The sequence below is a fragment of the Melanotaenia boesemani genome, chromosome 7 (genome assembly GCF_017639745.1).
Source record: "Melanotaenia boesemani isolate fMelBoe1 chromosome 7, fMelBoe1.pri, whole genome shotgun sequence".
In the NCBI taxonomy this organism is placed as follows: Eukaryota; Metazoa; Chordata; class Actinopteri; order Atheriniformes; family Melanotaeniidae; genus Melanotaenia; species Melanotaenia boesemani.
In genome coordinates this window covers 26003602-26019656 of record NC_055688.1, presented here as the reverse complement: position 1 = coordinate 26019656, position 16055 = coordinate 26003602, and the positions used below count along the sequence as shown (strand labels likewise).

The window sequence follows — 16055 nt, the reverse complement described above, 5'->3', positions numbered from 1 at the left end:
TTCATTTTTGATGTCCATTTTTCTGCAAGAGAACCAAAATAAATTCACCTAATACACAATTCCCCATTCTTCATCGGAAAGATATTAAAAACAAAATAAACTTGATATCACGTTACTTTAAGGTACCTGGTTGTTTATCCCACAATCAATTTGATTATAACATGTTTCACTGGTTTTTATTTATTTATTTTTTTTAACTATCAAACAGAATGTAATGGAGGTGCCACATTTTAATTTACATTTTGATTCAATTGGTTTCCCATTTGTTTTTCTAATTACCAACTCTAATTTAAGCCTCCCTGTGAATTTTTGTTGTGGCAATACTAATCTTCCATGTAGTGTAGTAAGCGTCCACACCGGCTGTTGCCTCAGCTTGTTCGATCAATAAAGCAATCATGCATACACCCAAAATGTTAGTTCATTTTTTCTGTGGATTTTGAGCAAATTAAACTAAATAAAAAATGTCACTAAAAAAAGCCCTATTTCATTATATTTACTGACTTTCCTTGGTTTTAAAGTACAAAAACAAGTAGAGGTCATTAGATCTGAGCGGACTGGTCCGCTTGCTGGTTATAAAACAAGTAGATGAGGCGTCATTATAGTCCAAGCTGTCTGCTTCTCTGATTGGTCGCTGACAATGGCCTCTGATTAGCTGATTGATTTGATGGCTGTCATGCTTACAGTAACTTCATGTTCCAATCCTGTCTGCCCATTTGATGGCATTAGTTTGCTCAGTTGACACTCAGTAAGAAGCAAATATAGGACTTTTGCAAAAGTTTGATTATTTTATTTGTCGTTTTTTAGCTCCTAAACTCACCTTTTATAAAGGGTCTAATCATTGCACCATTCTCTCTCTTACACGCATACTGCAGTACACACCCCACATGGAAGCAAGCCAGAAGCAGCAGAGCCTCACGGAAGAAGGAAAGCAGCCAAATACAAGGAGAGTTTGTCACGTCTGTCTGTAGGCTGTGACATTAACACCTAGAGATGATTAACTCCCTGAACTCATCCTTCCTTCAGTATTTATTGGCTACCAGAGCGTTTTGAGCAAGGAGTGACCATGTAGTGATATATGTAAAAAAATAAAGTGTGCAAAGCAATAGCTCATCCAAATCTAAAATATGACCTCTACTCATTATCTCCCATTTAATCCTTTGTCTATATTTTTCTAGAGTTCTCTCATTATTAGATGACTCTCTTACATCTGACTCATCCTCTCTGCAGGCAATCTCTCTCAAGTGCTCTCTGTAGGCCCTGTGTCTATATATCTATGCATATTCCCCTGCCTTCATCCGATGGGACTCTCTGATGCCGCTGTCACTTTTGCATGCTGGCATTTAGCCCGAGGGCTCCTGGTACGATCGCAAGCAGCCACTGCACTTGCATCCTCAGAAGTTTATTTATCTTGCTTTATGATGATCATTGGAGACTCTCTTGGCTATGGGTACAACAAGGCAGGATCAAAACACACACACACACACACGAATGCAGTCTTCCCTCTATCTGATATACTAGTGTGTGTCTCTGAAAACAGCTTGTTCAGCACTGTTCACATATGTACTGCAGTCCATTGATCTGCCACTTTATTTAGCTCTGTCTAACTTTGCTTTGGCCCTGACTTTGTAAATTAAAGTGCCAGGAAGTAACTATTAACTGTGCTTACTGTGATCCTGCCTGTCAGCGTTCACCCTTTCTTAATGACCCCTTGTTTGGCCAATAATTCCTCAGTGCTTCTTCCTCTTATCATCTCTTCCTTTTCTATTCTAGCTGCACAGGCATTTAACGGCTTTGTTGATATAACTGGCTTCATCTTCCCATTAAATAAACAATACCCTTGGTGTGGCTGTGCACATTTTCTTCCTCTGCATCTCAGCAGGCTCCAGGTAACATTGATTGCTATTTAATTTATTGTGTATTCCTGAAATCAGTGTAGCATGTACGTGTATGTTTCTGATGATAATCCCATTTATGTGCTCAGACTCAACACCGCAAGTGCTCACCCCTCTGAAAGAGCGAGATAAGGGCTGAGCTGAGCATCATGGATAGTCACTTTTTATGATGTGGCCAACAAGCCATTAAAATCAGAGCAGTAAACAATGATTAAAAATGGCTAGAAAGCGAGCTACAAACCCTTAGCACATTACACTAAAATGAGATATTTGTTCTTGCCTTAACTCACTCCATTTCACACACACCCCCCCACACACACGCACACACACACACACCAGAGTTACTCATGGTTGTTTGTAGTCCTATCTGTCTCTTTTCTTATCAGTTTCCTTCTTTCTAATTCTCTTAGCTCCTCCAGAAGCTGATCAAAGACAGTTTTATGAGACTGTATTAAGAGGCAGCGACAGAGTCAGGGGAGATTAAAGATGGACTGATGAGAAATGGGAGCAGACAGACAGCATATCTGCAGAACAACTGAGGCTCAGTGAATTGGAGAAAGAGCTGACGAAATACATATAACAACGACAAACACTGCTGGGAAAACACAATGTCATGTCTAATCAGACTGATTGGCAATTTGGAAGCTCCAGATTTCCGAGGCTTTGTTTGCTGCTGGTGTGGTCAAACCAGGGTGCATCACAAATTGCTTCGATTTCTGCTGCCAAAACAGTTCCCATAGCAACCACTCATTCATCATGTAATCTATTAGAACAGAGTAGCAACAAACACCTGAAAATTGTCAACTTAACTCGTATTGTTGTCTCTCTTTCTCCATCTGCACTGTGTCGTCTGCTTGTGTCTGGATGGCAGCGTGACTCTCCCGTGTCTTCTGGACGGGCTGTGATAATGGGCACTGCCTAGCGTTAGTAATCCTCACTTTGACTACCCTCTCTGGATAATGCATTGCAATCATAAGCCTGCAGTTCTGCTGGGCATGCCAGTAAACAAGAAGCCAGATTCAAATAGCTGGAATAATGATTCCAACATTGGCCTTGCTGACAGCACAACTGATATCTGTTGCCAAGGACTCTTCCTCTTCTTTGCTTGGGCTTAAAAGGCTGCTTAGCACAACTCTCAAAGCATTACTGAAGGGAACAAGCAAAAATTAATAGACATGCAGAAAGAAGTGAATAAAAAGTTCGACTGTGGAAGAAGGCTGAGCTGACCTGGAGGACATAAAGGATTTTAGGTTCAACTGGATGGATGTCAAAATTCAGGCAAGCACCATGGACAGAAGCCATAGAAGAGAAGAATGTGTATCTGCAGGGATGAAATGTTTGTAATATAAAGGGTGTATGGTGTGCTGCATCCATGATGACAAAACATAAGCCAGAAATGGTCATGGCTGCAGCAAACTATAAGCTAGACTTGTTAAGGAATGTAAATGAAATTGTCAGACAGATGAGCTGTTCTGTCTCCTTCCCTTCCTCCTGTGTAGCTATCATTCAGTATATGAAAGCAACCTGCATGCATACTCATATATATTCATCCCACATTGCCCTGACCTGAGGTTCTCAAATAACAGTTTTCACGGAGCAGTTCAATGAGATACCAAGAACCAAGGAGAAGCAATTTCCTCATATTTTACCCTCCTCATCATCCACAAATCCTTTTAAAAAAACACCCCTTTAGTCTTGTAATTTCTGTTAAACATAAAAATGTATTTCCCACTCTTAATCACAAACCATGCCCACTTCTTTATGGTTTACTTAGCAGTTAGAAATGTAAATATGTTTGAGTAACCTGCATAAAACCTGGCAAAATTAATCCAGTTGTAAAGATGATGAAATACAGTTAAACTGGTATCAGCAGTGATTACATTAGGAGTTATCCAAGAGACAGAAAATACTCCTGTAACTGTTAATTATTGTTTTAATCATTTAAACGTTACAATTTTCTGCCTGTATCCATTTAAATGTGATATTTTGAATTTCTTTATTCATAAATGTGTTTAAGTGTTTCAGGCTTTGGTAATGTAGGCCAGAAAAAGCAAAATGGTAAATGGTCCACACTTAAATGGGGGAAAATCACTTCTATTACTTTAACTAGGTCCTATAGTTATTTTCATTGTGCTTTCCCTTTAACCCATTCACACATGCACTCATACAGTGTCATACAGTGTTTCTCATTATATATTTATATATTTAAACTATGCAACGTTAGAATCACATTTCAATGGGCATACTGGGAGCGATGTAAGGGCCTGCAGTCCATCACCTGAGCCACTGCCACCCCTTAACATATTAGAGAGGACTTTTTGGCAGTTAATTAAATGGCGGATAATAATAATAATAAATTTTAGATGAGCCCTAGTTTAAAAGTCTTGAAAAGGCTGGCTGAGGGAACTTCATTATTGCATTTGAGGCAGTTTTGGCATACTATAAAAGCAATTAGTCAAAATGTACTTTATGACTGCTACAGAAATAATGAAGCATTATAGAGGTGGAGTTGGAAAGGACAGAATGCTATTAGACCTTTTCCAGAGATTCCCTGCAGGGTGAAAGAAACCAGTAAAAGACATGAAAGAAGAGGCATGAATACAATTACACACAGGGACTGTGATAATAATAAATAAACATCTTAAAATATTAATCAAATATGCATGAATACAGCCAACAAATAATTCTCACAGGCTTTCAGTGTGTGTTTGTTTATGGCGCTGTGGTATGTTGATTCATAGTCGCCCATTGTTCATCATTATGCAATTTCCATCTGATGAACTAAATATGTCAAGAATGATAGAAAACTTGAGCAGAGGAGAAAACAATGAGCACATACACATAATAATGAAGTGAAATGGTGTTTGGAGAAAGCTGGCCTGAAAGTAAAAAGAAGAGCAAGTGAAGCAGAACTAACAACACTGGCAAAATAAGGTTAGTGTTTAAAGAAAAGTCAGAAAATTGAACCAGATTTTAGGTTATGTTGCTCCATAAATGTGTACCTGCTAGCAAAAAACTAACAGGAAAGTTGAGCTCCACAGGATGCTTGTCAATCTTAAAAAAAAAAAAAAAAAGAAAGAAAAACAGACATCCTCTTCTTCACCCAGGTTAATGGAGAATCTTTCTTTTGTCACTTGTCTTTGCAATGGTGTTTCACTGAGGGGATTATCAGCATTGCAAATAATAAGACACCTCGCTCACAGTGAGACAAGGAAGCCATGGAAGTGAAAATTTAAAAAAACAGAGGGCAAAGAAATAAAGCAAAAATAACACTGTTGAGTAAGTTTGTGACAAAAGTTTTTTTTAAATACTAGAATGCTTATTCTATCACTCCTGTTAATAAAAACAAGTGGTTTTGAGCAGAACAACAGTCCAAACAACTGTTGCAGGAAAACATCCTCTTTAAAGCTTCATTATTTATTTTGGAGAAAAAAATTCTCTTTACCACAGCTCCACGAATGCCTGCTAATCAGCTGCTGGACCTCAACAAACCTTAAGCAGTCTAAACACTCATTTACCAACAGCTGACTTAATTGTTCAGGATCAGCAAGAAGCCATTTGTTCATTCATGCAACTAAGGAGAGCATTAATTTTAGAGTGATTGATCAGGGGACTGGATTAGCCCCTTATCAACCTTCATGCTGCTGATTAGTCTCCAAGGGCAACCTGAAATTCATCAATCGAACTGAAATCAGCAGCTGTTGATTGATGCCTGTATCCTTGCAGCTGTATTGACTTCCAATCAAGTGCTGCTGTCACATTTGTTAATATAATTTGGATTCTGACCACTTGCAGGTTGTGTGGTAGTTTACAAATGCATGTGGGCAAAAACTTAAGGATTCTGTACACACAGCAGCATTTCTGTGATGTCTATTAATTCAAGCAACTTGACTTCTACATTTTAAAGCTTGCAGCTTGACTAAATTGGCCCAAGATACAATCTGACATTTTGATTTTAGAGATAAAACTAAAGAAATTATACTAAATAGATTAAGTTTTGCTCTGGAAAATGGTTCAGTCGTTTGCTACATCATTCATCATGTTGCAGTAGATGACTCATATATGATACACTCTAAAGTAAAAACAACTAGGAGGGTGATGCCTGCAGTACCAGCTGGGTGATAATCAGTCTGACTGGGGAAGCAACTCAGATGCCTGATGCCAGCAAATGTTCCCAAAAGGGGAGCAGATTGTCTGATTGATTTCTATTACTTATTCTCTGTCTAATTATTTTGCTGTCCATTACTCCCAGCTGTGGTGTGTGTGTAGGAGGGAGTGACTGCAGAGTACACATCCTCAGTCCTGTAGCAGGGGTGGTGTCATGTTGCAGCTGAAGTGCGGTCCTGCAGCAGAACCCACATTGCAAACAGAGGATTAAAAGAGCTGTGTTTAAACTTTATTCTAACATGTGTTTAATTAGCACACACACTGTATAAATGCGCAGATGTCTAATTTCTGACCTAAAAACCCTGATAAACTGTTGTCAGACACATATGCCTGAAATGTGTAGTGTGAAGGGAAATGTTTTGTGCCTGAAAAAGTTGTCAGCACAGCAGCATGTAAATCTGTTAAATGTTGAAAAAAATATGAAGTGGTTTATAAGTAAAAATTTAAAGGCCAACAGTTGCAACAATAAAAAAAACAGTAGGGCGTCCTACAATTTTTTTTGATCTGTAAACATCATTTAACTTTATTATTAAAACCACAAATTTCTTTTCAAAATAATAACAACAATAACAACAACAACAATAATAATAATAATAATAATAATAATAATAATAATAATACTAAACTGTTCAGATATCTTCCTCATGGGTTAATATTTGGTTTTCAGTTCTAGAATACTCATATTTATCTAATTTGCCATCTCACATCCCTCTCACTAGCAGCTGTGAATGTGGATGCCTTAACACCTCTCATCATTGTCAACCAAGCAAGTTTTTACCCAAGTTTGGGTAGTTTTTTTTCCCCAAAAAAACAATGTCTCATGACAAATCTGACAACGTGTTGGAACATGCTGCACTGTTAGAGAAACCTACAGTCCCCGACACCTCTGTTACATTTTAAGTTAGCTACTGAAAGCAATGAGTAGCAGTATTTAAATTAAGGTGAAATATCACAGCACAGGTGTCACACGTGCGTGTGTGTTTTTCCACATTTTTTATAAAAGTGCCACTGTGGAGAGAATTAAACTGCAAAAGAATTATTTAAATTTTAGTGATAGAGATTTTCACCGTGATGCTGTTTATGTAAAACAAAAACAAACCATATATATATATATATATATATATATATATATATATATATATATATATATATATATATATAAAGCTGAATATCTTTAGTTTGCAAGTAAAAAGAGATTCTTGTTGTTATACTTGATTTATACTTGACATCCATAATGATTTTACTTTTTGATTTGACGGCAGATTTAGCCTTGAAGGAAATCACACCACTCTTTTATGGAATGTAATTCTTTTAGCATAAATCAGGCTGGACTCCTAATAGACTTTGGCACAGAGAATTTTCAATATCTTCTTATTTAGTCCCTTGTAAACAGAATGATGCACTGTATTCCTTTTGTTTCCAGTCATCTGTATAAGTAACACCAGATTTTGATGCACAGAGGAAAAGGCTGTTCTCATTAGGCTCTGTATCCACGAGGAGTTGGCCCAGATAAACCTGCACAGTAAGTCTTTCCCTGAAGAGTTCCAGTTACTGTGCTAGATATGCAAAACCAAGCCAGCAAAGAACTGAAAAAGATCAGTAGTAGGAACATTTAAATTCTGGTGTTGTTCAGGGAGCTGCAGTCCAATTAACCCCACCCAAAATTGATGTTTATAACTGAGTTTGGTGGTCAGTTACTGAGGGTCTGAAAGCATTACATACTTGAGCTTGACTGATGTAATGGACTTGGCATTACAGTAATACTGTAGTAAATCCTTAAGCAGCACGTGCTGTGGAAAAGGAAGTGCATTTGGCCAGATACTCACTGTATACAAACACATGGAAATTGGTGTTTTTATCATGTTGGGGACCATAAAAGGGACTATTAACCTCACCATAATAGTTCAAGCGTGAACCATATATTTGACACAAATCTGAATATTTTTTAATAAATTGTTCTAAAATCAGCCTTTGCAAATTCCTTTATTTTCAACATTACCTTTTCTATTTTAAAGATTACAAAATGTTCCATGACATATAGTTATAACTGCAGATTTATATGACATCTTCTGTATTTGATCTCCTGACTCTAGTGTTGCTTGGCGTCTGTGAACCTTTTAAATGTATGTTTTTCTAAAATGTTATCTTCTGATTCAATGTGTGTCCTGCAATGCAAATACCCATCTAAAACAAAAAATCTTCATACTGCCTTGTGCTTTATATAAGCAAAGATGGATGTCCTTAACAAACTCTGCTTTAAGTTTTTAAATTAATTTACATATGTTTTTAAACATAATAGGAATAAAGGCGACTTCAACAAGCAGGTTTTTACATACACTACCAGTGAAAAGAATGGACACACTTTCCCACTGGATTTAATAGAAAAGTCTGTCCAAACTTTTGACTGATAGTGTACACATGCTATACTGTATGTGCATTACAGTAAGGTTAAAAGGTATAAACCAAGATTGAGCAGCAGAGTTGAGTATGTGGGTTGCATTAATGAAAAACATGGCAAATCTTCTCTGCCAATGCCAAACAGCTCATTCTGCTCTTGAGTTTTATTTGGAGTCATTTATTGGAATGGATGAATGAAGTCTGAATAATGAAAACATATTGGCAATTTAACAGTTTATTAATTTAACAATCAGGGACCTTAGTAGCATGTGGAAGAACCATATACAGCCACAACAGCCTGGATCTTCCCCCCACGGCTGTGGAATGACATGCCATTCTTCAACCAGCATTTGTAGAAAGTCAGCCAAAGTGGTTGTGTTGGTCCCACTGGCATGATCAGCACAACCAAGCTGATCCCACAAGTGTTTAATGAGGTTGAGGTCTGGACTGCAGACAAGCTATGGAAGCAGTCTCTCTGACAAACTCTGCTCTGGAGGAGGTGAGGGTTGTCATCTTGGCAGATAAAATTTGGCCCCACATTGATGTTGCCTCCAATGATGACAAACCTTGTTTTTCCAGTAAGGGAGATGCCGCCCTGCACCATCACACTGCCTCGTAAGCTAATACCCTATCAGCAATCTTCTCCACACTTGACCCTATGATCCAACTGCTGTAGGCAGAATCTGTACTCATTGCTGAACATAATGTACATCCACATTTCCAGGCTCCAGCGCACATGTTGCAGACACAAGTGCAAACAGGCATGAAGCTGAAGGGTAATATTGGTAGTCAATGGCAGAATAAGCTGTTTGTCATTGGCAGAGAAGATTTGCCAAGTTTTTCATGGGTACAAACCACATATGCAACCTAGGAGCTTAAACTGAAGGGACCTGTACGACATTTTACTCTTAAACACTGCCAAGAAGCATGGTTACAACAAAGAAATAATCCACCAAACACAAGTGTTTAATACTTTTGGTTTTAAGTTTATTACAAAAATTTAATTCATTTTCAGTGTGTAAGCACAAGGAAATAAAAAATAATTCAGCAAAATGTTTTAATAATGTTTAATGCTGTTTGGTTATTCTTGTTTCCTGAATTAAAGTGCAATGTGCTTTGTCAGGAAGACATTTTTTTTTAACCCTATATGACATTTGAAAAAATTTGTTTACTATGGTTGAGGCTCTGAAAGTATTGGGTTTGTTTTATAATAATAATAAAAATAATAATAATAATAATAATGATGATAATAATAATAATAATATTGTATTAGATTTCTATAGTGCTTTTCCAGGCATTCTAAGCTATTTACAGCAAATCCATTAGTCATTCACTCTCCGTTCACACCTGGTGGTGAGAAGCTACGTGTGCAGCCACAGGTGCCCTGCAGGCTGATGGAAACATGGCAGCCAATCCATGCCAGTGATTCCTCTGGCCGCCACGAACATTCATACACCAGCAATACTGGCACTGGGAGATGGTGAAACTATCTTGCCCAAGGACACAACGGCAGATTGATTGGGATGAAGCTGGATTCGAACTGTTTTGTCTCATTGGATGACCTGTTCTTCCACCAATCTTTCACACACAGAGTTTACACTAATCCTGCATAAATATTCATAAGATATACAGAAATGTAAAACTCACCTTGGTCCAGAGACTTGGCAGGAGCCCAGCTTTTGAAGTAGTCATCCTGCATGGAAAGACAAGAAACTGGGTTATGAAAACACAACCATGCAGAGAATTCCATTGGATTATTCTGCAGTCCAGACTACACAGACAGCCTGTCCTCCTTTCTTTACTTTTGTACTTTCATATTAATATTTTGTAAAAAAAAATATGACTGCAGCATAAAAGAAAAGACTGTGTCAGCTTTAAGATTGTTTGGACATTTAAAAATAGGGTATAAATATAGAGAAACCTGCAGGCGACACACCGGGGAATAAAGACAGCTACAGGCTCACAACAGAAATTAAGTAGGACAAAACATTTAACGTCAACAATGACGGAGACAGATAACAGAGAAAAACATTGAATTATATTCTGTGTTCCCCTATTGAGTGTCATATTAACATTTATTAGCTATTGTTCCCACATTCTTATTTGAAAAAGCACAAATCGCAACTGATACTAAAACAAAACATAGCATGCTTTTTTTTTTATGGTAAACTGAGTCAAGAAGAGATTTGGATTTATTTAGCAAATGCTGTCTGATTCATCATTCTGTTCTAAAGACCAATTAAAATAACACTGGGAAAATGAAACAGCTTGATTGCTGCATTAAAGCCTCACGTGCATCACACTTACAAATGTCAAGACTGCTAACAGTCTATCATATAGATCAGTCAACGCATTGATGAAAGCAGATGTGTTATACTGTATATGATATGTTTATTGAGTGATTAGTCACTTGTGGAAACATCAACAGAAGAAATAGATGTAGATTTCAGTAGACAATTCTGTGTGGTGAACAGCTTTAAATCGGGTCATATCACCTGATGTGTGACGTAAAATTAATTTGAGCCTGGCCTGTTTTGGTAGGTTGAAAAAAAAGCCATTGATATTGTGTGATTTATGTCATGTTGCTTTCCTTACCTCATCAGTAGACACACTAACAATTTTCCATTGTAAAATCCCAACATACATATTCATACAGAATAAATCCTTCTCAATCATTTCTTACAACCCAGTAGACAAGGTTAATGCTTATAATGGAGAAGGTCACAATGAGGTAACATACACACAGAGATTTGTAAGGGCAGCATCTGCAGCTTAAATATTACCCAGAGTGGAACATATTTGTGTCAGCAGGGAGTGAGCCTGTGTCACTGACACAATCTTAACCAGGGGGGTAAGGTAAACAATGGGAGACTACACATGAAACAGTTCTATAATAAAAATATGATCTATTAATATAGTATCTGTTCTATCAATAAAAACTGCCAACATTTAAGCCCGCAAAGACTAATTTGAACTGAGGAGATAAAACCTAATTATCTTCTCCCTGTGGCTTGAACTTAATGCATGCCCCAACTTATTTTGTTTCTTTTATTTCATATCTGTGCCTCCTGCCAAGTCTCTGTTGTAGCCTACATTAAAAGTTCCATATTGTCATTTCTATAAAATGTGTTAATCATTTAGAACAAAACAAATACATGATTTCACACTGGCAATTTAGCCTTTTTTTTACTCTTCTGTGCTCAAAGTTCATAATATTTGAGTTACGTCCAGTAACTACCTTCACCTTCACACCCCAGGAGAACGAATTTGTAAGCTACAACAACTTGGCAGAATGGAATTTCAATATATGTTGCAGGCTGTGTAAGACCATTATTTCGGTGATAATTAGGCAGGTTTATTATTTTTAACTGGACCATAGACGTCAGCCCTCACTGCGGGATGGAGAGTGAGCTGCCTGCTGTGTCTTAAGAGTCTGGTAAAAATCGATCAGTCTCATCTCTTTTTGTTGGGAGGTATTCTCTGTTTCAAAGCCTTCAAGTGAAGTGTGTGTTGGTGTAAAGATAAAATGAAATGCACCCACTCATAGGGCCCTGAGAGCAGCATCCTGCATGTTGACCAGTGTTGTGCTCCAGTGAACGGCAACTGGTGTGTATTGGCTTCAATAAATAAATGCCAATTAAATTGTTCCTTCTGCCCAAAATACAGATATTAGTAGGTTTCTTGAACTGCAGAACAGAGGTTGGTTGGCCAGTTCTTATTTTTCAACAATTTTGTTGTGTTCTCCCCTTGTATGCGTGGATTCTCTTTGGGTACTGCCCCAACACACCTGATTCAAATCAAATGGCTCCAACAGCTTGTTGTCAAGTTCTGCACAGTGACAAATTAATTTCAGTCAGGTGTATTAACACAGGGAAACACCTAAAAGCTGCAGGGCAGTGGACCTTGAGGACCAGAGTTGCTCATCCCTAAATAAAGTCATTGAGATTTATTTTTGTCCTTATACATAAGTCAGATCAGGTTTTAGTAGTTTAAATAACCTTGAGCTCTACTTCCCAAAATTAATCTTCTACTATACGTTTTTTTTTTATTTATTTTCAGTATGTCAGACATTGACATTAATAGATAGATAAGAAATTTTATTATTTCATTCAATACATTATAAAATACAATATTATAATGTATAATATTATATCTTATTATAATACACCAGCACCTTGTTTAAAGGTAGAAAATATGACTTCTATAAAACCACTACAACATGATTTTAATATGCTGATATATAGCACACTTTGCCTGACCAGAGATCAAACGGGCTATGCATTTAAATCAGTAATACCTCTACAACTCTTCGACTAAGCCTCTAACAAGTCTCTGATAAACACTGCAAGGTCTGGGACATCCACACAGGGACTGAAATATGCTTCATAACAGTCTGATTAAGTTAAAGACAATGACTACACTTACCTCCGCTTCCTTTAAATGATTGCAGAGAGCAGCGAAGAATTGAAGGGAGAGAGAGAAAAGAAAGAAAGAAAGGTCAGTAATTACAGCACAGGATGCTATGTCTGTCAGATTTGTCATAATCTTATATTACTCATTCTGAATACTGAGCTCAACTCTAGAGATTCTTTAAAAGTGAAACTGAATCAGAGGGTGGTAGAATACCAGAGAATTCACACATACACGTATTCACACTTAAAGCCTTATGAGATAGCCTTATTTGATGTGGCATATAATTTGAAACACAATGAGGGCAAATTGTTCAGGCAGAGTAGGAGCACAGCAGAAAAGAAAGAGAGCGAAGAAAGAGCTGAAAAAGGGCCTGGAAGTTGTGCAATAATACAGTCAAGAGGGGAAAATGATATATGAGTTTATCATCTTTTTTATTACACTATGAGAGGGCATGTAAAACTGTCAACTAGAGAAGAGATAAAGTGTAATAACCTGCATGTGATCTATAACTGAAAAATACCCATTTTAATCACTTGATGATTCTTAATTTTCCTTTTATTCAAATAGTAAATCTCTACATGAGAGAAGAGAAGAAAAACGGATACAGTGGAATCTATATAAAAAATACAATAAACAGACCTAAGTACTGCAGCTTTAGAGTATAGCAAATTTGCATCATAGGTTATTTTTTTTTCCATTGTCTTCGTAGCAATTAAATGCATAAATCTTATAAAGCTGTAACTCAGGAGGAAGAGCAGTCGTCTTTCGACTGGAAGGTAGGCGGATCGATTCCAGGCTTCCGCTGACTACATGCCAAAGTGTCCTTGGGCAAGACACTTTATCCCATGTTGCCTCCTGATGTGCCTATTGGGGTGTGAATGGGTGAAAAGCGCTATATAAGTACAAGTCCATTTACCATTTTCTATACTGGTTATTCCAATTCAGGGTGGCAGGGAAGCTGGAGCCTATCCCAGCAATTAGCAGGCAAGAGGCAAAGTACACCCTGGACAGGTCGCCAGTCTATTACAGGGCAATCTTATGAAATGTGCACTGCAAATGAATAAAGTAGGGTTTTATTTATAAGGCAGTATGAACCATCTGAAAGCAAAAAGCAAAACAAAACAACAACAACAACAAAAGAAACAAGCAAATAAGCACAATTTTGTTTAAGTCAGTGTCTTCTTTGGTGCACTGTTGCACAGACTGCAGAGCCTTCATGGACACATCAGTGATTTGTAATGTCAAGTGCCAACTTTATTTTGACCTGCAGCTACAACCATGTTGTTTGTACAGGAAAGAAAGAAGCATCATCTAACAGCAGATAGAAGTATACTACTCTATACTACAAGCTGAAGTTACTCAACTTTCTGTGTTGCTGCTAACCCAATTATTATGCATCCTAAGTCACAGAAATGACCTTTCTTTGCAAAAGTCCCCTATTAATATTTCAGTGCTCGTCTCTTAAGCATTAACTGCCTGTTTAGCTCACTGCGAGACTGCCACAATGTCATTCAAACCTTTTAAAGATATTACGAGGGGATAAAACAGTCTTGTTATCATATCCTCTTTGATGGAGCTGGTGCTGCAACGTTCAGCAGTGACAGTCACAGTGAACAAAAGCAAGAAAAGTTTCCAAGCAAAATTGGGAACTATTTAACTACTGTACATCTTTTTAAAGAGTTCAATTAAAGATCTATTTAAAAAGTAGCACAGCAGCTGTCAGTGAAAATGATGCCATTTACTGAGCAATGGCTCAGTTTTAATTACAATTAATCGCATGACTGTGCTTAGGCACCCTTGTGCTGAAATAAGCAGTTCCATTAGGTGATGCTTTTGAACAACTATGTGATCAAGTTAAAGAGTACGATGGTGTTCAATCAGCCTGCCCAGGGGAAGAAGAGAGGAAACTGTCAATGAGAAAATGCAGAGGTAAACTACAAATCAGTAAACTGTACATGAACCCCATAACTAGAGACAGAGCCAGAGTTGTAACTTCACTATATTATAAAGCCTTTTGGTTTGCTACAGAAAATGTTTGTGATATAAATAAACATAATATAACCATATTTAGGCCTAATTTTGCAGGTGTCTTCGTCACGCTCCCAGAGCGTCAGTCAAGCTATGGACAGGTGAAAAGCACATCTGAGGCTGTCCTTTTTTATCTGATACCAGAACTTTAGCAAAAGACCCTTTTCTGTTTTCTGTGGCTGTGGGGTGGGATCTTTGTCGACTGAATTAGCTTCCCCCAGATGCCATTTGATCTCATCTGATTGGTGTTTGATGGAATGTTGTCATGCCACAGGGCAACAGCATTCCCTTTGTCATTTACAGACCACTTATATACAGTATTGGATAATAATTTGATGGGGTAGCAAGTCGCATTTTGTACAATAATTGGGTAATTTGGTCATTTATATTTAACATGGCAATAAAATCATAATAAACAAAAGTTCATGTTTTCAGTTTCACATGAGAACATCATATCCTTGTCTCACAAACCTGGAAGACAATGTTAGGGAAGTTTACATTCTGGCCTTTTTTATATGCATTTATCTTCATATTAATGCAATGATACATATTAATGCTAAGGTTAAGTTTCATTGAGAGTAGTGCCAGACAGCACTCATATTGCATGTTTATAAAGACTCTGCTTAACACAGTTTGACTCTAGGTGAAGGTTAGTTTAGTCTGACTCCAGCTGCAGTCTGCTTGAGGAGAGCGTTAGTTAAGATTATTCTGAACTGTTTTCATGCACGCACTGTCCACATGCTCACTGCTCGCAGGGTTTGGCTGAGAGGCGTGTGGACCGAGATTTAGAGTAGAGTACAAATGCTCTTGGAGGCAGACTCTTGTACTCTGTTGAACCAATTTTCATTTCTGCAGCATAAGGAATGACATGAAAGACAACCGGAACTTTATGGATGGTTTCATTAAGAATTTCCACAACAACAATTATTCCTTATTCTAGTCATGCTTTCAAGACTCGTGACTCAAGAGAACCTAAATCCTTGTGCAGGTGATGTCTTAACTTGTGATATAAATGAAAATTAAAGTAAAATAGCTGTATATAGCTGTAAGAAGAAAAGGGGGGGGGGGTGGGGGGGGGGGGGGGTGGTTGGAAGAGGGCACCATCTCATATCATAAATCACAGGTCCAGCAAACCGAGCTTTACTGCAACTGATTGAC

At 37.6% G+C, this 16055-nt stretch overlaps 1 protein-coding gene across 4 annotated transcripts in view; it reads right to left on the bottom strand.

The window, feature by feature from the left end:
- Positions 1-16055, bottom strand: part of spock1 (SPARC (osteonectin), cwcv and kazal like domains proteoglycan 1) — a 104685-nt gene that overhangs the window by 39325 nt on the left and 49305 nt on the right. For 3 of the 4 annotated variants that reach the window (XM_041991174.1, XM_041991175.1, XM_041991178.1), the window contains exons 3-4: positions 12882-12890; positions 10104-10149 (exon numbers count right to left, since the gene is read on the bottom strand). In XM_041991174.1, coding sequence (XP_041847108.1) covers positions 10104-10149; positions 12882-12890 — 55 coding nt within the window. The remainder of the gene's footprint in view (positions 1-10103; positions 10150-12881; positions 12891-16055) is intronic. The other variant, XM_041991177.1, reaches the window with a different exon arrangement.